This window comes from Notechis scutatus, chromosome 7 (assembly GCF_049901735.1).
Source record: "Notechis scutatus isolate UNSWTSFEM ecotype Mainland chromosome 7, rNotScu1.2, whole genome shotgun sequence".
In the NCBI taxonomy this organism is placed as follows: domain Eukaryota; kingdom Metazoa; phylum Chordata; class Lepidosauria; order Squamata; family Elapidae; genus Notechis; species Notechis scutatus.
In genome coordinates, this window is record NC_142015.1 from 17,112,778 (window position 1) to 17,140,079 (window position 27,302).

At 39.5% G+C, this 27,302-nt stretch overlaps 1 protein-coding gene across 50 annotated transcripts in view; it reads left to right on the top strand.

Annotated features, from left to right (window-relative positions):
- ST3GAL4 (ST3 beta-galactoside alpha-2,3-sialyltransferase 4) overlaps positions 1–27,302 on the top strand; it is a 152,037-nt gene that overhangs the window by 107,320 nt on the left and 17,415 nt on the right. For 22 of the 50 annotated variants that reach the window (XM_087970059.1, XM_087970062.1, XM_087970041.1 and 19 more), the window contains 4 exons: positions 16,699–16,777; positions 25,557–25,626; positions 26,871–26,951; positions 27,126–27,223. In XM_087970059.1, coding sequence (XP_087826185.1) covers positions 16,762–16,777; positions 25,557–25,626; positions 26,871–26,951; positions 27,126–27,223 — 265 coding nt within the window. In that variant the 5' untranslated portion in view covers positions 16,699–16,761. Of the gene's footprint in view, positions 1–4,851; positions 4,918–8,889; positions 9,166–11,121; positions 12,048–14,915; positions 15,148–16,698; positions 16,778–25,556; positions 25,639–26,870; positions 26,952–27,125; positions 27,224–27,302 lie in introns of those variants that run through there. The other 28 variants (XM_087970055.1, XM_087970057.1, XM_087970032.1 and 25 more) reach the window with 12 other exon arrangements.

The following is a 27,302-nucleotide window of genomic DNA, read 5'->3' on the forward strand; positions in this document are numbered from 1 at the left end:
TTTTAAAAATAACTCAAGGTAGACATACCAAATACATCTCCTTCTTCCCATTTTCCCCACAACAACAATCCTACAAGGTTGGCTTGGGCTGAGAAAGAGGGACTGGCCCAAAGTCACCCAGCTAGCTTTTATGCCTAAAACTCACTATCTCCTAGTGATTGACCCAAAGTCACCCAACTGGTTTTGATGCCTAAGATGAGATTAGAACTCACCAGCTCCTAGTGATTGACTCAAAGTCACCCAACTGGTTTTGATGCCGAAGGTGAGACTAGAATTCACCAGCTCCTAATGATTGACCCAAAGTCACCCAACTGTTCTTGATGCCTAAAGCAGGACTAGAACTCACCAGCTCCTAGTGATTGGTCCAAAGTCATCTAGAACTTACAGTCTTCTGGTTTCTACCCTGTTCCCCTAACCACTAGACCAAACTGGCTGTCTCTTTATTACTGACAGTTTCTTTATCAGACACTATTCACTGGTTTTAAGAAAAAATCTTCAGACATCAACAATGTCTCCAAGTGAGAGTAGAATTGTAAAAGGCTGTAGCCCCCTTAAAGGCACAGAGGCATTAATGGTGCTTTTCCTTCAGCTTGGAACAGCATGTGGGAAATTGAACTTTATAAAATACCAAATGGGAAAAGAATTACGCAAGAAAATGATATATTGTGAAACAAGACGCACACAGTAGCATAATTATTCTTTAATGGAGATTTTGTTCTTAAGTTGCCCTGTGCAAGATCCGTTTTTCTTTATTCAAACCAGCTTCATTTCTGCATTCGGCTCCCCTGCCATAAAGGAAGCTTTTTGAAATATTGGTATTTTTTTACTTTTGCTCTCACAAGACTTCTTTCCTTCCTTAGTTAAAAATCTCCATTTTATTTATTTATTGTTTTATTGGATTTGGGGGGAGGAGGCAGCTTGGCATTTTACAGATGTTTCGAGCTTCAGTCAATACTAGCCAGCATGGGTATTGTCAGGAGATTATGGAAATTGTAATCCAAAACATATAGAAGGGCCACCAAATTTCCTTATCCCTGTTTCACATGCTGTGTTTCATACAAGCTAAATTGCGTTGACTCTTTGCCTTGCAAAATGCGCTTTGTCCTATTTATAAAACAGAGAACTATGGGGTATATAAAAGAATATGATTTTTTATATTTTATAATTCCAACAGAAAGTTATTCTGGGGGGAAGAACCAATGCAGAGCACTTAAAAAAGTGACTTATGACTGTTTTTCACACTTATGACCTTTGCAGCATCTCCATGGTCACATGATCAAAATTCAGAGGCTTGGCAACTGACTCATATTTATGACAGTTATCCCCTCTTGTGACCTTCTGACAAACAAAGGCCATGGGGAAGTCAGATTCGCTTAACAACTGGGTTACTAACTTATCAACTGCAGTGATTCACTTAATAACTATGGCCAGAAAGGCCGTAAAATGGGGCAAAACTCACTTCACAAATGTCTCACTTTGCAAGAGAGATTTTGGGGCTCAATGGTGGTCGTAAGTCAAGGACTACCTGGAATCCCTCTTCCTATGTAAAAGCAACTCCTTTGGAAAAGAGATGGCAAGGAGGTCATAGAGGAGAGCTACATGCAGCTGCATCTTCTTATTCATTATAAAAATGTGAGTATCTTCTTGAGAAGTTTGACTAATATTACACATCACTTGACCGAAAGAAAGCCAAAAAGAAACTGGCATATTCCCGTTAATATGTGGCATTAAGCAATCACGTTAAGCAAACTATTGTCGCTCAACATTTCATTCTTAGTGTGAGATAGACAATAATATTGAGGTAATTTAGAAGCTATTCAGTATAAATATTGAATGCGTGTGCAAGAATTACTGTAAATGGACATGCTGTTGAATGCTCCCACTATTATCAATACCAAGAAGCTGCCACACGAATTATATAAAAGCAGTTGGCTGCTTTTTATATATAGCAGCAAAGAACAGCTCTTAGCAAAGCACTAGTTAATTATTGCTAATTTATGGGTGGCTGAAAGCACACTATTGAATGCCTCTGGCAGTCGGGTGCAGTAATTTCCCCCCTTCTGCATTTCTAGAAAAACTGGCTGCCTCAATTGCTTATCCGCTTTGCTTTTCAAGATCTATCCCGGAGCAGTAAAAGTTTCGAGATTAAAGAAGAAGGCTTAAGTTATGCTTTTAGAATCTGTGATCCTGGAAGGGCTACAACTTGAAATATAGGTATGTAGGGCAGATCACCGTTTCGGATGGCGGCAAGGCTCTCAGGTTAACTTCTGTTACAAGAGGATGATAGAGAGGTCTCCCTGTTTAAGGTACCATCCTGCTAGCAGGATGGCCAGAGCAGGTCGGTGGAGGGAGGAAAAAGGAAGGGGTGAATCACCATAGAATTATTGTGGTTAGTCGCACAGTCAGCCAGATGTTCAGTTTGGAGTTGGTATTTTTGTCTCTCTATGGAGCCTTCCCAAGGACCTGGGATAGCCAGGAGAGGTGGATGTTTGATGATGTTAGGGGTGTCCTGGCAGGATGGAAGCTGTTCTAAATAAAGTTGCCTTCCGCTGATGGTGAATTTGTTAATGCCAATAAGGTTCATGTGGTGCTCCAGTTGTTTTGGGGTTGCACCCATGGCACTTATGACTGTGACATACCTGTACAAAGGTATGACCTTTGCCTTCTTTTGTCATTATTATTGTTATTGGGTTTGTCTCTTTTTTAATTTAAATGGGAAGGTACGGTGGCATAGTAGTTAGAATGCAGTACTGCAGGCTAATTCTGCCAACTGCCAGCAGTTTGATTCTCACCGGCTCAAGGTTGACTCAGCCTTCCATCCTTCTGAGGTTGGTAAAACGAGGAGCCAGATTGTTGGGGGCAAGAGGCTGACTCTGTAAACCACTTAGAGAGGGAGGTGAAGCACTGTGAAGTAGTATATAAGACTAAGTACTATTGCTAGTGCTGTTTTCCTTCCTTCCTTCCTTCCTTCCTTCCTTCCTTCCTTCCTTCCTTCCTTCCTTCCTTCCTTCCTTCCTTCCTTCCTTCCTTCCTTCCTTCCTTCCTTCCTTCCTTCCAAGGTGTACAGTGGTTAAAATACAGTATTGCAGGCTAACTCTGCCGGCTGCCAGCAGTTCAATTCTGACAGGCTCAAGGTTGACTCAGCCTTCCATCCTTCCGAGGTTGGTAAAACGAGGAGCCAGATTGTTGGGGGCAAGAGGCTGACTCTGTAAACCACCTAGAGATTGTTCTAAGTAAAGCACTGTGAAGCAGTATATAAGTCTAAGTGCTATTGCTATGGTAAGTAAGATCCAAAATGTTTAATTTTGTCTTTATAGCTCACTTGGATTAAAACAAGTATAAAGATAGTTTTCCACTAAAAGTTTTAGATACTGCTGCCATCTTTCCCGTCTTTGAATTCCTGTAATGTATAGGAGTGTAATGTAATGGTATGTTACAAAGCATCATTATCAAAGTGAAATGTAAACTCAAGGCAAATGTGCTGCCTTTTTTCCCAAGGTTTAGTTACGTCTTGTGTTTATTTGAAGGCTAAAGGAGGATTTTATTGATGGATTAAACCATTATGCATAGATGAATGGAATGTGGACAACATAAAAAAGCTGTTTTATGTCTTTAGTGCATTACTATTGAGTGTGATATGTAAAACACATATCAGTTAGGGCTTAAGTACACTTGGGGAGGGTTATATTTCACAGTAACAGGTGATACGTGGCACCAACTCACACAGAACATATAACGTGAATTTGTCATATGACCTCATAAGTTGAGAAATTATTTTCTGAACGAACATTCGGTACAATAGGGAAATAATTCACTGTTATATAAATGCATAGCATGCCTCAGATTTTGCTATAATAGATAAAAAGTATAAATATGAAAATATGTCACATTTCTGTTGCTAAGCAAAGTGGTGGACAAGTGAGTGACAGTCGATTGTCATCAAATCACTGTAGCTGTTAAGTGACTCACGTCGTTAAGTGAATCCAGCTTACCCCTTTGACTTTAGCAAATGGCAGTCATAGGACCCCGGGATGCGGCAACCGTCATAATTGCATACCGGTTGCCAAGTGGCTAAATTATGTTCATGTGACTGGGGATGCTGCAAAGGTCATAAGTGTGAGGACCAGTTGTAAGTTGCTTTTCTCAGTAATTTGTAACTTTGGACCATCACTAAATGAGTGCTTTGTCTGTTTTGATTATTTCTAGTATCTGTCCTCTTGAAGTTATCCTTTGGACTGTACTATGCACACTTTATGGGACACGCTGGCTCAGTGGCTAAGACGCTGAGCTTGTCGATCAGAAAGGTCGGCAGTTCGGCGGTTTGAATCCCTAGCGCCATGTAACTGAGTGAGCTCCCGTTACTTGTCCCAGTTTCTGCCAACCTAGTAGTTCGAAAGCATGTAAAAATGCAAGTAGAAAAATAGGGACCACTTTTGTGGGAAGGTAACAGCGTTCCGTGCGCATTCGGCGTTTAGTCATGCTGGCCAGATGACCATGGAAATGTCTTCGGACAGCACTGGTTCTTCAGCTTTATAACGGATATGAGCACTGCCCTCTAGAGTCGGAAACGACTAGCATGTATGTGCGAGGGGAACCTTATGCACACTTTGCCCACAGAGTGAATGATCGGCCACTCTGTTCCACTAGTGTTTCTGTCATTCAAATGAAAGCAATGTATTTCGCAGTCCTCTGGGTTCGCGAAACCTCATATAATATGCTTTGGGGGCGCTTCGTGTACCAAAGTCGGTAGCTCCGCTGAAAGAAGGCAATTCCAGAATCATGAATGTATTTCTATTTTCAGTTCTTAGTCCTAGCAAAACAATTTGCTCTTTCCTTGATTGTTAAGATCAAAGCCCAGGTCCAAGATGTGGCTACATGCCAAGGAGCTCCTTGGGTGTGATGGAATGTAGTAAGGAGGTGGGTCACCAGGAGGTGGGGATGCGTTCCAGAAGGCTACTCAATTTGTGTCTTATGTCTGAGAGAAAGAGGGTGAAGACAGCCTCTCCGTATTAGTTCCTAGAGTGCAACATAGATGTAGATAATAGTCCCCAATCTGCAAGGTTTTTTTTCTATAGGTGAGAACCAATAAAGAACTCAGAAGAATCATCCTTGGCTTTGGCTTGACATTGGATATTTCATTGAAAATGGGGATAGCAATGTTTTAAATAGCAATAAACAAAATATTTAAATATGAGGCAGCAGTGGGCAGCAGCTGCCAAAAAAGCCAAGAACAGTTCTACGCTGCATAAACAGAGGGATAGAATCAAGATCAGGTGAAGTGTTAATGCCACTTTGGAATGTTTTGGTAAGGCCACACTTGGAATACTGCATCCAGTTTTGGTCACCACGATGTTAAAAAGATGTTGAGACTCTAGAAAGAGTGCAGAGAAGAGCAACAAAGGTGACATGGGGACTGGAAGCTAAAACACATGAAGAACCTGCCACAAAGAAAAGGGAGTCAAGCTATTCTCCAAAGCACCTGAAGGCAGGACAAGAAGCAATAAGGATGGAAACCTATCAAGGACAGAAGCAATCTAGAACTAAGGAGAAAATCATTTGTCTTAAGTGGTGCAGGGTTTCCTGCCTATGCAGGGGGTTGGATTAGAAGACCTCCAAGGTCCCTTCCAACTCTGTTACTATATTCTGTTCTGTTCTGTTCTATTCTATTCTATTCTATTCTATTCTATTCTATTCTATTCTATTCTATTCTATTCTATTCTATTCTATTCTAAAATAGTTAAAAGCTCTCTCAAAAACAACTGAAAATAATGTCAGTAGCATAAGACTTATAATGTGTTGAACATAATCCTAAAGTTTTCATACTATCCTCCTAATGTCTAGAGGTTTGAGAGTAATAACCCCGAGCATCTGAAGAAACCCAGTTTGTCCCCTGTGTTCCAAATCCAGGTTTATCTTGATTACTTGCTGACCTTCTGGCTCATTTACAGGGAAAACAACACACAGCCATAAGTTTACTAGTCTCAATGAAATCTGGTATTTTACCCTGTACTAAGACATTATCAGATACGGGCTATTTCCATCAAAAGAAATGCCTTTTCATGAAAATCTGCTTTGAAGGTGAATTTCAAAATTTACAGTGTGAATATTATCTTTTAATGAGGTGGTTGGAATAAGAGGAAGATACACCTTGTGTGTGAATTAATGAGCTTAAATGCTCTATGGCAGAGGTCTCCAACGTTGGCAACTTTAAGACTTGTAGACTTCAACTCCCATAGTTCTTCAGCCAGCAAAGCTGAGGAACTCTGGAAGTTGAAGTCCACAAGTCTTAAAGTTGCCAACGTTGGAGACCTCTGCTCTATGGGCTGTTGGAGAATCTATGGGTGTTGGAGAATCTAGCACATCCTTTAAAACACTGGTGGTCCGCGAGAAAATTTTGGTGATCCTCGGAGAAATGTCACCCCCAGAGCACCCCTCCAAAGCAATTAATCCTGCGCAGGAACAAAAGTCCCACATGGCCCATAGGAACCTTCCCTGCCTACTCACTCCTTTATCTTTAGATCTTCGGCTCTGCTTTTAAGCAGAGCCGAACCTCCCTTAGGACTGAAGGTTCTATTATTCAGTGCAGACTCAAGATAGCTGATGGCAGAAACACGGGTCTCTAAGTGAATCTGTGATTCTGTAAGCAACTCAATCTGCCTGCCTCCTTTGCCTAATTTGGGGTAAAAGTTGCTCTTTTTTATAAAAAAAATAAATCAATATTTACACAAATATTTATATTTACATACAAGCCATGGCCAGCCAGTCACATGACCACCAAGCCATACCCACAAATTAGGCCACGCCCAAGAACCGGTTGTTAAGAAATTTGAATCCCACCTCTGCCTCTGTGTGTTTGTGTGTGTGTGTGTGTGTCTGACAGAGAGAAAGAAAAGGGGGGAAGAAGAGGGGAGGGATGGAGGGAGGGAGAGAGGTTAGATCAGACCTCTCTCTCTCTCTCTCTCTTTCCCTGCCACTGTCAGCAAACCACCGTCAGTCAAAATTCATAGTAGTGGTCTCCGGGATTTAAAATTATGAGTTTGGTGGTCCCTGAGGTCCAAAAGGTTGGCGGCCCCGACTTTAAAACATTGTGACGGGATTCATCAAAAGATGTCAACAGTGGTGGAATTCAATTTTTTTTACTACCGGTTCTGTGGGCGTGGTTTGGAGGGTGTGGCAGGGGAAGGATACTGTAAAATCTCCAGTCAGAGGTGGTATTTTCCAGTTTTCTGAACTACTCAAAATTTCCACTACTGGTTCTCCAGAACTGGTCAGAACCTGCTGAATACCACCTCTTGGTGTCAAAATAAGATACGCAATTCCTGAAAGAATCCTGAAAATGGCTCACTCATGTTAGCAGAACCAGTGGCCAGAAATGAAGTAAATATCCTTGTATATTCAAGGAGAGTTAATCTCCGTGAGTAGAAGATGTACAAGGTGCACTCGGGGCCTGTTTGGTTGAGGTCTGGATCCATTGCTCGAGCCATCAGCTTCCCATTCCCCCCACCAATGTATATATTTAATATATATTTGTGGCAGTATGATAGCATGGCACGAAGAACCAATTGCAACCCACTCTAGGATGTGATCTCTATGGACCCCAAAATGTTCAATTAAATCATAAACGAGGAAGGAAGCTTTATTATATACTGACCTGGCTTTTATGGAGATTCTCAGTCACGTCCAGATCATGGTTGTCCCAAAGGTGCTTTTTCAAAGACAATTGGGCTTTCTTTTTCCTTGAAGACATTTCACTTCTCATCCAAGAGGCTTCTTCGGTTCTAATTCTTCAATTCTGAGTCAGAACTGAAGAAGCTTCTTGAATGAGAATGTTGAGATGTTGAGACTCTAGAAAAAGTGCAGAGAACAGCAACCAGGATGATTAGGGACTGGAGACTAAAACATACACTGAACGGTTGCAGGAACTAGGAATGGCCTGTCTAGTGAAGAGAAGGACCAGGGGAGACAGGATAGCAGTCTTCCAATATTTGAGGGGCTGCCACAGAGAGGAGGGGGGGTCAAGCTATTTTCCAAGGCACCCGAAGGCCAGACAAGGAATAATGGATGGAAATTGAACAAGGAGAAATTTAACCTGGAAATAAGTAGAAATTTTCTGACAGTGAGAACAATTAACCAATGGAATAGCTTGCCCTCAGAAGTTGTGGGAATGCCATCACTTGAGATTTTCAAGAAGAAACTGGACTGCCATTTGTCAGAAATGATGTAGGGTCTCCTGCTTGGGCAGTGGGTTGGACTGGATGATCTATAAGGTCCCTTCCAACTCTGATTGTCTGTAGAAGAGAAGCAAAATGTCTTCAAGGAAAACAAAGTCCATTGCCTTTGAAAAAGCACTTTTAGGACAAACTGGCATTTAGTAACCTCAGTCAGAAACTATGGCCTCTGAATAAACTGGTTTTGCACATATATCTCACACCTTTCCCTTTTCTTCATTGTTGCCCATTGTGTCACATTCATAACCATACACAAAAGCATACAATCTACACCCATATATGTTATGTATGCTCTTTTCTCGACTTGCTATTTGTTCTTAGTTTTAATCATATTCTTTTGGGATCTTGATAGTTGATGTTTACTAATCCGAGCCCCAATTTATCTTAGAAAAGGAACTTGCTAATGCCTTTGGTTGGTGCTCCAAGCTAACCTCTTAAGTTTGACTTGGCCCTGGTAGATACTCTGTTCTTTGTGTTTTGGGCTGTATTATTTTGATAAAAAATATTTGTTTGATATGGGTGATTATATTGAATGAATGATGAACACATGAATGAATACGTTATACCTCATTGGTGTTTTTATTACTCCAAAAATAGCCACCCAATTGCATAATGATGCTAATCTTTTGGTTGATAGAAGGCAAACATTCATTATTATTTTTAATCCTTGCTTCAGCAGCGGATAAATTCCTTGTAAGCAGGGTGGTCAAACTGGATTTCATTGAGGGCCACATCAGGGTTGTGTTTGACCTTGGGAGGCCAGGATGGGCATGGCCAGCTTGACATCACCAGTGTCAGGGTTACTTGGGGTGACCCAAGCGTTCTACCAGCGAAAATAGGCTCTCAATCTCCATTTTTGGCTGGGACAGCCTCCTGCAACCCATTGCCAGCAAAAACGGAGCTCGGGAGAGGCATCTACAAGAAAACTAGCAATCTGGTAGGTTCTTAAACAGGACAGCTAAATATAGTTTTATTAGGATGCCATGAACTATCCAGAGTCATGGCACAGAAATTTAATAAGCAAACAAATAGAGAAAGAGTCTGTCCAAGACAATTTAAAATGTTTGTCAGGATAGGATTGTATTTGTACATTTAAATATGACTGCAATTTTTTTTTATGTAACTGTGGGATAAAGCAGGGGTTCTGAGTCCGCAACAAATTTTTGTCCACTTAATTTTCAGGTTTTTGTTATATCTTGGGTGTGTGATGGTTAACTTCTTCAATCTTCCAAATAGTTTTTCAACAATTCCCTTTTATAGTCTTTTTTTTTTTTTTTTTTGCTTTTACTACTTTCAGGCTGTTTTATGTGCCAAATTGCATGAGTATTTTTTTTTTCTGTTAGTTTGCCTTGATGTAATCTTTTAAGCCATTTTTCTTCTTCTTCAGCTGTTTATCTGCAGTAAACCATCCGTTTTCAATCTTCCAACTGCTGGGGTAACGAAATGTGTGTGAGCTTAATGCAAAACCATGTAGGACATTGCTATTAATTAAGTATGCAAGCTCTAATGCTTGTAGCTGCATTCCAGCAGCAATTAGATTTTATAAGGTCAAATGTATACTGTTAGAATTAAGTTGCATCTCCTTGGGGAGTCATCGGAGACAATGCCGTCTCAGTTTTTGGCTAAAGCAAATCTTAGGGGAGCCTCCTGAGTCCATCCAACCTTGTTGAATGAGTAAAATTAATCCTTAAGGAGTCAATTGAGGCAGCATTTTGCACCTTGGGGCTCAGTGGTTAACGACCAACTCTGCCCACAGCCTGGAGTTCAATCCTGACAGGGCTTCAGGTTGTCTCAGCCTTCCATCCTTCCAAGGTCAGTAAAATGAGAACCCAGATGGTTGAGGGTAAAAATACTGTCTATGGAGATACTCAGTCATCCAGGTCATGTTGTCCCAGATTTGCTTTTTCAGGAGACAACTGGACTTTATTGTTTTTCTCTGAAGACGATTCTTGGATGAGAAGCAAAACGTCTTCAAAGAAAGTCCAGTTGCCTCTTGGAAAAGCACCTTTAGGACTGACTCTTAAACCGCCCAGAGAGGTGCTGTAAAACGCTAAAAGGTGGTATATAAGTTTAAAATGCTATTGCCACTTTTCTGTTTCAGAAATGCTTACTTGTAACTTGGGCAAAACTTTACCAGAATGTAAGCTAAGGATCAGGAATCGGGGCATTCAAACAGAAGATGCTGTCTTGCATCTTATCTTAGCTACGGCACTTCTTTTTAGTTCAATTTTGTTAGTTTATTTGAAACGTTAATATACAAACTAAAAAAAAATGCAAGAAATGAACAAACAAACCACAGCTAAGCAAGATCTGTCCCCCCCAGAAAAGTGCATTAATAAGACAAAACAACATATACATGTTTATGAATTAGCCATTGCACTTTTATGCTCTGCCATGTACAGTGCCCAAATCTATATACTGCTGAAACTCATGTCTGCAACCTTCGACTGGGCAAAACAGTGAATTATAGGGCAAAACATTTACAACCAAGGGACCTCAAATAGGCTAACCAAGAGAATGTTGGGCCCCTTAGTCCCATCAGAAAGACATTTTGGAAAGTTCTTGCCGGCATTAAACGAGGACCACCTGTGCTTCTTGTCTCTGACTCCTGGAAGCTGTCTTCTCCCCATATAATATAAACTCTGGTGTGGCTAATTTTATAGCGTATTATTTCATGAATGTACAACTTGTTGTTAGGCCTTGGCTAGCAAAGATAACCAACTTACGACTTAATTAGTCTGTAATAAAATAGCAAAGTAGATTCCTGAGCCCTACTGTGGCTGCATGCAACAGAAAAAAAAAAAGAAAATGGGGAAACGTTGCAAAACGAGATGGCTGCAGAGGCCGTCCTAGCAGGATGGCTGTTTTGAGACATGTGCTTCTCTACTTCCTGGAGACTAAAACCAGCAAGCAAGAAGGTACTGGAGCAGGCCTCTTCTGGGACAACTGGAGTAGAAAGTGACTATTGAAAAACAAAGATGGATTGAGAAAATTAAATGTCCTTAATGATTGCATGGGAGCTGCATATTTTGCACAAATGAGGTGGGGGAGAGAGAGAGGGAGACAGAGAGAAAGAGGGAGAGAAAGAGAGAGAGAGAAAGGGAGAGAAAGTGGAGAGAGGGAGAGAAGAGAGAGAGTTTTGAAAAATCTAACAAGGCCTGAACCAATTCAAGGCTTGGTTTTGGAAGCGTTTTCTGATTTTTTGCATTTATTTATTTATTTATTTTAATCTGTGTACAAAGCCTTGCTGGTAAATATTTAAGCCCTATGCTTTAATTCTCCTTCTTTTCACCCTTGCAGTAGATAGAAGGCATGGAAAAAGGGTATCTTCCAAAATAAGCAACAAAGCCATTGTGATCGTGCATTTTTCTTTTCTTTTCCTGGGACCTGGAAGGTGGAATTAAGCATCCAAAGCAAAGAAAACCATATGGGTCCACAAGAGAGAGTAATTGGGGCCCTACAACTAGTTGAAAGATTTTGGAAAGCCCCTCCATCCTTCAGTCCGTCCCTCATTTTAACCCTGGAGGGCCCAAGGTCTCCAGCTAGGGATCAAGGATTAAAAACAATTTATAGCACTTTGCAGGCTCCAGCATTTTTGTGTTCAAAAAATAAGCTGGGGGGGAGGAGTTCTTTTTAAAGTTTTGCACTTGGCAGTTTGTTCTTCTGTTTTGTTCTTCTGTTGCCTAGAAGTTTGCCTATTCATCTATTTCACTTTTGCGTTTGAGTTCCTCTCTTTTTCTCCTCCGTTTCCGATCTGTTTAAGCTCATCACTTAGTTGAAATGAGTATGGTGGTCTCCTTCCCAGTTTCAGGGAGCAAGGTAGGTAATACACTTCATAATTAAAAAGAGGGGGTTCTGGTATTATTAATTAATAACTAATAATTGTTATTAACCACTTAGTTATTATCACTCTTAATTTGAAGCCAAGTCTAACAATACCCCACAAATTATCAGATGTGCTCAGGGTGTAGAACAAGATAATGTTTTAATTATAAGGCATCATGACTTCCTTCCTTCCTTCCTTCCTTCCTTGGTGTACAATGGTTAAAATACACTATTTCAGGCTAACTCTGCTGACTGCCAGGAGTTCGATTCTGACCGGCTCAAGGTTGACTCAGCCTTCCATCCTTCCGGGGTCTGTAAAATGAGGGCCCAGATTGTTTGGGGGCAATAGGCTGACTCTGTAAACCACTTAGAGAGTGCTAAAGCACTGTGAAGCAGTATATATGTTTCACTGATTATGAAACTTTAAACAGACTATTACAATTACAATTTAGTAGATTTATGATGGGGATATATAAACAGAAGGGCTTGTAGAAAGCCCAGAGAGTTTTAACATAATTATTTGGGAATTTATTGATATTGTTTATTTTTTCGGCTGATAGTCATTCTTCAAAAGGAAAGAGAGGAAGGGTGAATCTATGAATGAAATGGCTGATTTCTACCGAAATTGAGTAATGGAGTGAAATTGCTGAGTGTTTTACGAGAAGAAGAATAAGCACAATCTGTACTGGGGTTCCTGTGGGAAAACAAAGCAATTAGTGCGTTTCCTGGGTATACTTTTAAAAGATACACAGTTTTCGGGTTGCTACGTATTCTTCTCCATCAAGTTATTTATATTTATGCTCAAACTTTTCTCATCTGTTTATGGAATTATTTTAATAGTTGTTTTTTTCTCCTTTTCTGCAACCTATTCACATCACATGCAAAGCAAGTTATAGTTCGACTGCCTCTTATGCTGTTGCTATTTGCCATATTTGAAGCAGGGGATTTAAATACACAGACAGACAGACAGACGGACAGATATAGATATGTAGGATGAAGAGGTACGAGAGAAATGTGATAGAGCAGCATAATACTGTACATTTTTGGCTGAACCTGTTTGCAGAGCTGGGTGTGAAGCAGGGATGCAAAACCTGTGATGTTCAGGTGTGGCTGACTTCAATTCTCTGCTCACTGACAGGTGTTGGGAATTGCAGACCAAACACAGGGGAGGCAGGGTTTTCCTATGCCAAGGATATCTTAGCACTGAAGGTCAAAAGTGTGATGAGACACAGATCGTTGTGTTTTGTTTGAGTTTGAGAAATCTTCTGAAAATCTCTACAAGGTTTGGCTTTATGATGGCTACTCTGAAAGGACAAAGAGCTTTTAGCTTTCTCGGGGATTGATGGATTGATTTAAGAGCCATCAAGTCAGTGGCACCTCTTAGTATCCGTACATCGATTTGATGGGATGGACCAGGGGAAACAGGAGAGCAGTCTTCCAATATTTGAGGGGCTGCCACAGAGAGGAAGAGGTCAAGCTATTTTCCGAGGCACCCGAAGGCCAGACAAGGAATAATGGATGGAAACTGATGAAGGAGAGATTCAACCTAGAAATAAGGAGAAATTTCGCGACAGTGAGAACAATCAACCCATGAAACAGAAGTTGCTTTCAGAAGTTGTGGGAGCTTCATCACTGAAGGCTTTCAAGAAGAGACTGGATTGCCATTTGTGAGAAATGATGTAGGGTCTCCTTCTTGGGCAGGAGGCTTGGACTAGATGACCTACAAGGTCCCTTCCAACTCTGTTAATCTGTAAGATTTTTTCCCCATGATATTCTACCCCTAACCTGGTCCTTCTTGTCTAATGGTTCCTCCATCATCTCTGTAACTCTGTTGATAATCATTCTCTTCTTCTCTTTCCTTCTACCTTTTCCATCCAAAAAGTCTTTTCCAGAGAGCTAGGTCTTTGCACAATGTGTCTGAAACAGGATATTTTGAGTTCATTTGTGCCTCAAGTTCAGTGATCTCATTCTCAGGGATAGCCTTCAGGAAACAATTACCCTTTGCCCACAATTATTATTATTGTTGTTTTAACTTGTTTCCTTGACTTTATGTTGTTGTGACCCCGATTGCTCTATTGGATGAGTGTCCTCAACTAGTTAGGTTAGATTAAAATTGAACTGGGTTATTTACGATTTAGCGTGTTGTGGGAATGAGCCCTTTGTCCGCAGTGTTGTGTAAACTCAGGATGTGAAATAAGCCTTAAAATGATTGATTTGGGAGAGCGTCACATGTTTACAAGCAGTCTTTGACTTACAATCACAATTAGGGCCAGAATTTCTGTCACGTGGGCTATTAAGTGAGACACACCCATTTTTACAACCATTTTTTTTTGCCACGGTTGTTAAGTGAATCACTATAATATTTAAGTGAATTGAGGGGCCATTAAAGGGGAATCAGATTTTGCTTCTTGACTTGTCAAAAGCCAATTGGGAAGGTCACAAGTGGTGGATCCCATAACCCTGGGAAGATGCAACCGTCGTAAATACATACCAATGGCCAAGCCACCGAATTTGGATCATGTGACCGTTGGATGCAGCAACAGTTGTAAGTGCAAAAACTGGTCGTAATAAGTCAGTGTGTTTGTCAAGAAGGTGCCAAATAGTGAGGAGGAAGGAAGATGCTATTTCCTGCTACATAATCACATTCTCCAAGCTGCTGTTCTTCAGAGGGATTAAAATTGATCTTTTCTGCCCTGGGCATCTAGAATAGAATGGAGAGAAGTTATGATTTGGGAGCAGGCTCTCTTTAAAATAATAATAATAATAATAATAATAATAATAATAATAATAATAATAATAATAATAATAATAATAATAATAATAATAATAATAATAATATCCAAGGCCAAACTGGTTAAGACTGGACAGGAGGTTTTCTACAAGTTATCAGAACCAGGGAAACCTTTTTTCCAAACTGTTGTTTTATCTCTTGTTCACGTTTGGCAGCTTGCATTGCACAGCTTGGGCATGTAAGTTGAGTTCAAGCATAGGTGTGTTCGAGAGTAAACGGTGAAACGGCAGGGAAGCTCTCTTTTTTATTTTGTGAGATATGCAAGACCAGGGTGCTGAAATTCGTAGGGTATCATGGAAACAGGTAAGTTCTGCTCTCTCAGAACAGTTTTGGATTGGGGCAATTTTATTCATTGATGGAAAAGGCCACCAGTAGAAAGGTTTTACTTCTTCCTTCCCAACCCGATGATTGAAACGAAGGAAAAAGTGGATTGTATGCAATCTGCAGTGAACTTGTTTTGTGATTCATTTTTGCGAACGTGTTCAGCCAAATGTTTCTGGTATTTTTGTTATTATTATGGTTGAGGTCTTCCTTTAAAATGTGTTGAGTGTGAAAAATTAGAATGTGCTTCTTTGTACAGTTTTCATTTTTTTTTTTTCTCTGCAAAAAGAGGATGTTTTTCGATGAATTTAGAGGGAAGGGATGGAAGCTAAAGTTTCCCCATGGTTAATTTTAGACAAACAGTATTTTCTGTCTAAAAATGCAGGGAGAATAGGACGTATCTTTTGGTTTCTTTGCTGAGTGGATATATATCTACATATAACATAATAAAGATGGCACTTTTTATCAAATGCAAACATATGTAGCTGCATGATCCAAACTGAAAAGGCGTAAATATATATTGGAGCGTTAGTAATGTGCAAAAAGTATTTGTTGACCATTTGTTGATAAATCTTCAGAGGTGCTCATTTTGAGTTCAGTAAATGAAACTGAGTGAATATTGATTGTGTTTTACAAGAATATTTACAATTGTGCATCTATTTACCATAATTTTCATCCTTGAACAAAATTTAAACACATTCCGGATACATTTAAAAGATTTGAATGCACTATGTGTATGAGTGTGTGTACGTGTGAGAGATACACACACACACATTTATACAGTATTATATATACATACACATATACATACATTTACATACATACATACATACATACATACATACATACATACATACACGCATACATACATACATACATACATATAAATCAATCATTTGATTCTTTTCAATGTATCTGGAATGTATCTGGAATGTGTTTAAATTTTGACCAAGGATAACAATGATGGTAAATAAAGGTTAAAAATCTCAAAAAAATAACAGAAAGAGCAAGATCCTTTAAATATGAAATATATATAAACTATTTGGAGAATCTATGGTTTGGAGCAAGAGAAAAGGAAGACAAAATCCCTGAAATGTCAAAATAGCAATTGTAGTAATGTAACCGAATATGTTGTCAACGACCACAAACAATGTAAAATGATGTATAAAAATTAATATTGGAAATTTAAAATTTCAAAAAAATAAAATAAACAGAAAGCGTGACATGCTGTTTTATAGACATGTGAAGCATTTTAATCTTTTCCATGTATTTGGGATGTGTTTACATTTTGATCAAGGATGAAAACAATAGTAAATAGATGCACAATTTTATCATATTTCGTGTTCCAACATTTTATATATTCAATATCTCTCCCCCCCTTCTCCCCCCCTAAATCTGTAATAGCTTAATCACATGCTGTTGCAATCCATCTGTTGTGTTTGCAGTGACCTACATGGGGAGGATATGTCCCAACTCTTCGTATTTCCTCCGGGGTATGATGAGAGTTTTTTAACAAGCATCTTCCTTTTCCAGGTAACTCCTGATGTTCGCCATGAGAGCCTCAGTTGTAAGACTTTTCCACATCTGCTGATAAAAATGATCAACAAGTCTCGTAAGTCCATCCTCCGCTGTTTTTTTCTTCCTACCTTGCGTGCCCTCTGCTAATCTGAAAATAAATATTTCAAATTGACAGGGTAAAAGTTTATCCTCAAAAGGATAACCTCTTATTTATAATAAGAGGTTGGCAGATTATCAGCACCAGTTGCCTTTCCGGTTTTAGTCTTTTCAATATCTTCACAAAATTTGTCCTTGATTTTCTTCAGTAAATTCTGTTTATGTAAATATTTACCCACTTTTTCAAGGGAAAGTTCTTTTCTTTTAACATAAAGTAGAATAATACCAGCAGGCTGGTAGTTTTATCTGTCTTTTTCACAAATGCCATCACTCTGCTAAACAAATAATTCCCTCAACACTGTCCAACTATTTACAAAGTCTGCACTACTGTTACTATTAATCTTCTCATCACTCCTTATCACCCATCCACTCCCACTTGTGACTGTATGACTACAGCTTTGTCGCTTGTATGCTAACAATTTATATTGACTGTTTCCTAATATGATTTGATTGCTTATTGTATCCTGTGACTACTATTAAGTGTTGTACCTTATGATTCTTTTTTTGTAAAAAGTTTTTAATTTTTTAATTTTTATACATCTTTTCACATGAGCAACATGTTTCCAGATTATAATACTTGTACATAGTCATACTTTTATTTCCGTTAATCTTATATAATATTAACTCATATTATTATCCATTTCACTCATTTTAAAATAAATTTGCATTTCATATTTCAGTTCATTAATTCAATATCAATATCATTTCATCCATACATAAGTTTTCAATTCATTATCCCCTATTATTTCCATTTTCAGCTTACCACCTATTTTATTTTGCATTACACATCATTATTGTCCTTAATTTTCTCTAAGCCGATATATAATAAACAATCTAAGAAGAGTAAAAATATAGTAAAGCCAATATATTTAGGATCCACATGGTATTTTCCATTCCCCTACTTTAATCATAATAAAATATTCTCATTATACAATTCTAATATCAATTAAATAATCAACTGTGTATATAGTCAACTGTATCTATCCCCACCAGTAAATCACTAGAATAACTTCTTAATATCTCTCATTTTATCTTAACTTTATTTATAATCATTAATAATCATATTTTTTTAATTCATTTCCATTCCCTTGTTTTAATCCTCCAAAAATGAAAAGGGCTCATAACAACACATTTGATGTACAGTTCATATTCATATATATATATATATATGTAATTATACATTCCTAAGGTATTTCCCAACAAGTTTTAAACTAAATACCAATATACTGTATATTCCATGTGGTATCCCCCTTATAGAATCCCTAGCCCTTATCTCTGAATTTTTCGGCTTTATTATTTCTTTTAATTTTAGCCAACTTTCCCTTTTCTAAATTTCCCTGATCTTCCTTCTTTCCTTCTAGCATTTTGCCCCTCTTCTCCCCCCATTTCCTGTTCTCTTTTTTGAAGTTTCTTCTTGTATAATTTCTTCTTCTTTTGTTTAATCCTGGGAGCGTTTTCTCTTTTATTTATTGACTGTCATCACTGTCATAGTTTTAATTCCTTTAGTGTCTTTTGGCAGTGTCTCTTTTTCTCCATGTCTATCTGAGCCTCTTTCTTCTTCCTTTAACTCCGCCTCACTGGAATTTCTTTGTTCTTCTGCCATCGCCATTATTTTCTTTTCCAATATTTCCAATAATTCCCTTCTTTCTTTCAGCATTCCTCTTACAGTTTGCAATTCCAATTGAAGTCTTTGCTTATTTCTTCCATTTTTTATAACCAGTTAAGTTATTAATATTCAAAGTCTTTTATTGCAATCCTTGCCAAAAGTCTCCTTTTAACTTTGTTTCTCTTGTTAATCCTTCTGTCTCTTTCACAATCAACACCCAACAGTCCCAGGGAATTGCATTTATATATCCTCTTAGTAGAGTTTCTCCCCCTTTTTAAACAAATTTCTGGGGTTCTTATTATTTTATTTATCTTTTGTTTCATAACAGTTATAAGTCCAGTCAATTTCCATAAATTTTTGTAGGAAAAAATGTCTTTGACCATTAGATGGCACTCTGTATCATTTTCCACTTTTCAAAGTTCTTTTCTTTTCTCTTTTAATTATATTAAACATTAATTTCCAACCATTTCCATGATTAATTTTCTTAGTAATAACCAATTCCAGGCAAGTCCAGCATTTTATCCAATGCCTAATTAATGCAAATTTATATTATTCAAAATTTAGTCTCTAATTTCATTGTAAATTTTTATACTCCAATTTTGTTTACCTTGTATTTTCCTCTTATTTTCTGTTCACCGCTGTGATACTCTTACACGAGGACACTTTCTTTCTACTTCTCAGGGTTGTTAAGAAAAAATTCAGTTCTTTTATCTGGTTACACATTGCTCATCACTTCACCACTCCAGCGCAAACTTAGGGTCCCACCAGGTTTCCGTCTTCAGGGCAGCCATTTTAGACTGCCGTTTCTCCCTGTCTTTCAGGGGAGTAATAACCTAGCTAGAGAGGGGAGATGCGGATCCCCTCGACCCAGCTGGTGGTCTCCCCCTTTTTCCCCACCCCTCTGAGGTGGGTCAGATGACTCCGGTCCCATAGGGACCCTTCCAACAAGGTAAACATGGATCAAAGCTGTGTACAATCGTGGTCTCTGATCCGTCATTGACAGAAATGCCACCGGAAGCCATTGTACCTTATGATTCTTGACTCTTGCAAATGTATCTTTGCTTTTATGCTTTTATGCATTTGCACCAAGACAAATTCCTTGTGTGTCCAATCACACTTGGCCAATAAAGAATTCTATTCTGTTCTATTCTATTCTGTTCTGTTCTGTTCTGTTCTGTTCTGTTCTATTCTATTCTATTCTATTCTATTCTATTATCTCACTGCTTTTCTTGGCTTCTTTGATTGTCTAAAAGTACACTGTACCCTGATTGTGATAGCAATGCATTCCCAGTCACCACTTAAATTAATAGTTTTAAAGTTGTCCCCAAGATGCTTTTTTTCAAGAGGCAACTGGACTTTCTTGGTTGTTGTTTTTTGATGACGTTTTACTTCTCACCCAAGAAGCTTCTTCAGCTCTGACTGGATCCTGAGGAATGGAAGGATTTATACTACTTGCAGACAGCTGGTCATTTGCATCCTTTTTAAAGGGCCATTGAAGCACTTGGGGGTTTATCTGTGTCCTCAGGGTCACCTGAGTTGTTCTAATAGTTCCTGTAGTCTGCAATTTTTCCTCTGGAAATCCATTCCTACTCCCACACTATTCGAAGGGTGTCCATCCCAAAGTACATAGCTAAAAATATATGGAGATTCTCAGTCATCCAGGTCATGGTTGTCCCAAAGATGCTCTTTTTGGGGGGGCAACTGGGCAAGAAAGTTTTTCAGGTTTTTTTGGAAGACTTTTCGCTTCACATCAAAGAAGCTTCTTCAGCTCTGACTACTTTTTAAAGAATTTACAAACTTGAGTGGAAAATTTCCCAAAGACCTTGGTTGGTGGCAGCTTCCGTGTTCTGCAGTTTGGAGGGTTGGGTTGCACCCAAAGTTTGCACAATGAAAAGCAGCTTTTCTTCCCCCTCCCCTGAAAAGGGATTCCAGAAAATTGAGGGATATGCCAGGGTCATTTATTGTTTGGATGGGTCACATGGCACTGCAAAATGAAGCAGAGTAAAGTTTCATGGAGTGGAACCAACTGAGAGCTGCAGGTGGTTTCAGTTCTGTCAGTTTAGTTCTGTTTGCTTACCTGTGTCACGACGAATAACTTTAGAATAGAATAGAATAGAATAGAATAGAATAGAATAGAATAGAATAGAATAGAATAACAGAGGTGGAAGGGATCTTGGAGGTCTTCTAGTCCAACCCCCTGCTTAGGCAGGAAACCCTATACCACTTCAGACAAATGGTTGCCCAAATCTTTTCTTAAAAACTTCCATTGTTGGAGCATTCACAACCCCTGGAGGCAAGTTGTTCCACTGATTAATTGCTCTCACTGTCAGGAAATTTCTGGGTTGCTTCTCTTAAACTTGAGTTTAATATTTGGGAGGGAGAGAAAAGGGAATGTATGATGACCTGTGATGTGGCACAAAAACAACAAAGTCACAAAAGTAGGTAAAGTCCCTTTAATACCTCCAACTTGGCCCCAATGTCCAGTTATCATCAACTGGAGAAAAAACTCTCCCCAGAACAGTTTTGAAAGGGAAGAAATTCCATCCGAACCCAAAGTACATATAGATTATAAATAAAAACCAACACAAACCAGGCTGCAGCAATTAACGAGACAGGGCAGGATAAGGAATTGCAGAATTCAAAAGATAACCAAACACACAGAGTTGGGAGAATGCCAGAACCCAGATAAGACTTGACAAACCAAAATAATGCATGCTTTGCTTCCAGCAAGGAGCTGTGCGCAAATGCCCTTTTTAAATCCTGTTTTCCCAGCTGCAGCTAATGAAGAGAATCAGGGCCCTTTTCTCCCCCATAACCCATGTAACTCACGTTGCTCCTTTCTCTGTTCCTCTCTGCGTACCCTAGGATGAAGAGGGGATGGGCCTGGGTCTTCCTCTGAATGCCCAGCCAGCCTGTGCCCTTCCCCAGTTTCCTCCACAGCCACCGGAGCCACACTCCTACTCCCTGTCAGCTGCTCGACCTCCCCCTTGGTGTGATTCCAACAGGGGCATAACAGAATGCTTAGATACAGGGAGTCCCCAACTTATGACAGCCTAATGACTGCTCAAAATGCCAAAAAGCTTCAAAAAGGGTATTTATGACTGCTGGCCTAACCTACTTGCGGTCAAGTGGTTTTTAAGGGAGTGCTTGAGAACTGGCTCATATTTACGGCTTGGTTGCAGCATCCTGTGGTTAACATGAGTATAATTTGCAAGAGAGTCACTGAGGTCAAGGGTTGTACAACGCTTGTAAACGGAGTCACTGTGTTTACATGATTGTGATTTGCAACACTTTGCTGCCATTGTCCAGCAGAAAATGGCAAAAAAAAAACAAAACCCAACGCCGATTGGATGTGCTGGATTCGTTTAACGACCATGTGAATCACGTCACCTTTGTGGCATTCCTATGGTCACGTGGTCGAAATTCAGGTGCTTTGGCCACTGACTCATTTTTATGACCATTGCTTTGCCCCCAAGGACATGTGATTCCCTTTTGCAGCCTTCCGAGAAGCGAAGTCAGTAGGATAACCAGATTCCACTTAACAGCTAAGCTACTAAGCTAAAAGATATTGGACTAAAATATACACATGGTTGGAAAAAATGATTAAACAACATATAGATTTGAAGCCTGAAATATTTTTTTATTAGGAATGGTACCTGAAGGTTATAGTAAAGAAAAAAAACATACTTAATCATACATGTATTAACAGCAGCTAGAATTGTATTTGCTCAAAATTGGAAAAAGTGATAAGATGCTGATAGAGGGAAAAACAATTGAAAAAAATATTTGAATGTGTAGAAATGAATAGATTAACATTAGAAATTAAATAAAAAGAAGAATCTGAATATTACATGGTATGGGACTTGTTTTATAAATGGCTAGAAAATAAAATATATTAAAAGGGATTAGATGTAATTATAAAGCAATAAGAGAAACTAGTGTAATAGATATATTGAATATTACTCATATATATGGGAATGTGATTATTATTATTATATGGTTATACTGTTAAGAAGAATATTATTAGTAATTGTTAAGCACATGAAATATGTACCTAATCGACACATGATTGAAATGGAATGGATTTATTGTATGTTAAAAATAAAAATAAAAATTAATCTAAAAACAACAAGAACAACTAAACTAACTTATCAACTGCAATGATTCACGTAACAACTGTGGTGAGAAAGGTCATTAAAAATGGGCAAAAGGCATTTAACTCACTTAACAACAGAAATGTTTGGGGCTCAATTGTGATTGTAAGTCGAGGATTGCCTGTATTAGAGTTCAATGCAAGAGAGCCCTGATAACTAACAAGTTGGTATCCAAGGCCTTGGCACTGCAAACTAAGCTGACTGTTATACATTTTCCTCTTTCTCTCTTACTTTCTGCGTGGTGCGTTTGTGAACCCAGTCTATTAGGTTAGTTAATGGTTCAATCCACTGTACAAACCCAGAAAATGGATTAACCGAGTTAAGTCTGTTCTGCAAACTCTGCCAGGATGAAGGACTTAAAGGAGTTAATTTGCTAGGTCCTGCATAATCTTCTTTTAAATAGGTTGCTTAATGGCCTTTCTGGAGCTCCCCAGCCAGTTCAGTTCTGACCATCTGCTCCATTTTCTTTTCCTGCCCTGTGATTTATAGAATTAATAGTAGGTACACAGCTGTAGTGTTAGCGAGTGGGTGTCAGCTGAATAAAATTAGGTTCTCTGTTTTCGACATTGTTGAGGAAAGAACGTAGAGTCATGTGTTTTTTAATTTCATTTTTACAAAATTGTATCTCAAAACTGGGAGAGCAAGAAGTGTGGAGGCTATAAATCAAGCCAGGCTTTTCTTTGGCTTGCAGACGTACTTATTTTATTGCTTCAAAAATATCAGTGGAAAAGTACTTTAGTTTGTGTCTAGGCGTTAGATGTATATGTCCCCACCCTCTGAATACCAAGCGATACCCCAAACTTTGCTCCCCTTTCTTACCGAAGAGAAAGAAAGGCCATTTGTAACATCTTTTCCAAGATGGCTCGAAACGGGAATAACTTCACTTCAGCCACCCTCATTTCTTTCTTAATCCTTTTGTGCACACAGCAGAAAGGATGCTATAGAAGTAGTCCTTGACTTATGACAACAACCGAGCCCAACATTTCCATTGCTAAGGGACACAGTTGTTAAGTGAGCTTTGCTTGCCATGGTCCTTAAATGAATCACTCTGTTGTTAAGTTAGTAACAGGACCTGGCTTCCCCACTGACTTTGCTTGTTCAGACAGTCACAAAAGGGGAAATCACATGATCCCAGGACACAGCAACCGTCATAAATACGAACCAGTTGCCAAGCGTCTGAATTTTGTTCACGTGACCATGGGGAGGCTGCCACCGTCGTAAGTGGGGAAAAAGTCATTTTTCCCAGGGTTGTTGTAACTTCAAACAGTCACTGAATGAACTGTTGTAAGTCAAAGACTATGCTGTTTTCCTTAGCTGCATTGTTTTGCCTGCAATCTACATTACGTTTGGCCTTGATTACAACAAGCCAAGTTGGAAGTAAGGTTTCTTTTGCTGGTTTGAGCTACCTATGTTTATACGTAATGGCATTCAAAGGTGCAGAAAGAGTATCAGGTGCTAGGAACATAGAGTTAGCAGAAGCTTCTAAATCCCATGACTGTTGATCTCTTTCCCAATACCTACCCATATTTTCCTGAAAATAAGATCCTGTCTCAATGGTGGTATTCTACCGGTTCAGCCCGGTTCTACCAAGCCAGTAGGAGCGAAGAGCAGCGGAGACTCGACTGGTTCTCTCCACTGCTCTGCTGTTGGGCCCACCTGCCTGTCCGGGCTCCCATACTCACCTTTATCCTCTGAATTTGAAGCGCAGCTGCTTTGCTTGGCACAAAAGAGTGCCACGTGGCAGCTGCTGAAGCAACCAGGATTGTGCAGCTTGCAGGAGGTGAGTTAGAACGCCACTGAGCCTGCGCAAACGCCTCTACGCCTGCACAAAGTGTGTATTTGGTACACACGCGCACGCAAGTACGTGCACATGGGCAAAGCACACTCACCAAGCCACGCCCACCAAACCGGTGGTAAAAATATTTGAATCCCACCACTGACCTGTCTTATATGTATATATATATGTATATATGTATATATGTATATATATATATATATATATATATATATATATATATATATATATATATATATATATATAGCCACCAAAAAAGGCACCAGGTCTTATTTTTGGGTGGATGTCATCCACTGACAAACCTTACTTGCACACGTCGGCCTGGCCTCATTATAGTTGTGCTTTAAAGTTGTAGCGACGCTTCAGCAGAATCTCATCTGCCATCATCAGGCTTCTGTATAGTGTTCATCTGTGAGTCAGGCTTTTACAGTGGTTTCAGCTGAAAACTTAAGAAAACACACATATATATATATGTGCCACCAAAAGGCACCAGGTCTTATTTTCGGGTGGATGTCATCCACTGACAAACCTTACTTGCACACGCCGGCTCTGGCCTCCTTTCGCTGTCAGAGGCCTTCAAGAACTTCTTTTTCTGCGGAAGTCGGCACCTGAAAGCCTCTGCAGCCGATAAAAGAGCTCCAGATCGATCTAGAGCTGTGTTATCCGCCACAGAGGCCTTCAGGAAAGTCTTGCCAGCCTTGCTGGCTGCGGAAGAAATGGGCTGGTAAGGCAGGTGTCGGGGTGTGCAAGGCCTGGCTACAACTGTCCCAAGGTAAGTAGGGCAGCTCCACCCCTCCCCCTCATCCTCACCCTAGCTTAATTTTTACCAGTGCGCACTGGAGTGGGCAGGATCTTAATTAGGGCTTATTTTGGGGGGTAAAAACATGTAAAAATCAAGCAAGGATTTACTTTCAGAGTAGGTCGTATTTTGGGGAAAACGTATTATTTTTAATTTGTTAATTGGTTCTTGTTTTAATGGAAAGCATTAGTGTTCTGAATATTGAAAAATCCTGTCTACTCTCTCTCATTCATTCATTCATTCATTCAAATTTATTAAACCAACTCTCCCCTCTCTTCCACATTTTGGAGTATTTTAAGGTTGAACGATTCCCCTGTTGAAGGACTTGGGCTTAACACTTTGCCTACTCTTTTCTTTGCTCAGGATGGAAGATACTTGGACTATTGGCTGTCTTTCTGCTGATGGTGTGGTATACAATATCCCGGGAAGAAAGGTATATACCTCTGTGAGTGTATTTCTTTAAAAAAAAAAAAGGATTATAGGAAGTTCGTTATTCTTTGCTCTGTCTCCTTTCTTGGATAGGTTAATTAGATGGACAACACTAATTAGAAGTCATTTTTCAGAATTTTTGAGCCTGTTTGAGGCATACAGAGAGAGAGAGAGAGAGAGGAGGGAGGGAAAGAGAAAGATAATTAAGATTTAAGGCATAATTAAGATTTTTGTTTTGAATCCTTATTGTTTATTGGTCCATTTTTTTAATACAGCATGAAAGTGGGGCCTATATTTATTTATTTGTTTATTTGTCAAACATGTATAAGATAACAAATATAGGTATGAACATAAACATAAACAAAGAAAGTAAATACAGATGAATGGGAACCGTAGGACAGGGACAAAAGGCACGCTGGTGCGCTTATGCACACACACCCCCTTTAAGGACCTCTTAGGAATGGGGTGAGGTCCACGGTAGACAGTTTAAGATATATTGTGTATATACAATACTTATTGGCTTGAGGCAAAATATATAGCATTCTTCCCTACTATACCCCAGTAACTACTATGAGGTAGATTGGGCTGAGAGAAAGTGGCTGGCTCAAGGTCCCTCAGCATAGAAGCTCATACCCAGGAAGCTTCCAAGGCTGATGGTGTTCAGACTTATAACTGTATCATAAATCAGATTCTCCAATGAATCACGTTCATGGGCTGGGTGTCATCAATCACATAGTCTGCTACAATCTTTTTAAGGTAATGGTGGGATGTACTTCTGGTTTTACTGCCTTACTGCTCCTTCAGATTCCCCCACTCCCCTGTTTTTGGCAACTTGAAAACAGGCATAGAAATGTTTTATGATTTGATAGAGGGCTGCATCAGGGTTGGCCAGCTTGACGTTACTCGTGCCAAGGATGTTTGTGGTGGTCCTAGTGCTCTGCCAACAAAAAGAGGCTCCCAATCTCTGTTTTCGGCTGGGGTGGCTTCCTGCAACCTTCTGCCAATAAAGATGGAGCTCCCATGCAGCCCTCCTGAGCTCTGTTTTTGCTGTCAGAGCATTGCAGGAAGCCGCCTTAGCTGAAAACGGAGATTGGGAGCCCATTTTCGCTGGCAAAGGCACCGCAGGCCGGTCCTTTTGCTGTTTCCAGAGCGGCCCCGCCTAAGCACCCCCACGGGCCTTGAGTTTGACAACTGTGATGAACAACTACAATGATATCACTTTCCTCCTCCTTGCCGTTTGTCTTGCAGTTTTGATTTCCACTTCCAAGATGAAAAGATGACCTGCCCTTTCAGAGAGGTAGAAAAGAAAGCTGCACAATTGATACCAAAGTGAGTACCGGGGCTGGTTGTTTGCTCGAAGAACAGATCTTTTCTATTTAATTTTCCTGTACTTCAGAGGGGAAGGAATGTGGTGGGGTAAGGAAGTATCGCTAAATAAGAAAGGAAAGATAAAGCAGAGAAGCCTCTAGAATCATATCACCATCTTTTCTTCCTTATCTTCAGTTACACACGGGAACCTCCACTGTTTTTACACCTAAAGGATTATTTCTGGGTGAAGACCCCTTCCCTATATGAACTGCCTTATGGGACGAAAGGAACAGGTAAGCAAACTATACATCCCCTCCTCTTCCTCCCTCCTTCTTATCATAAAGCTTCTATTTTCATTGAATCTTGAAGAGT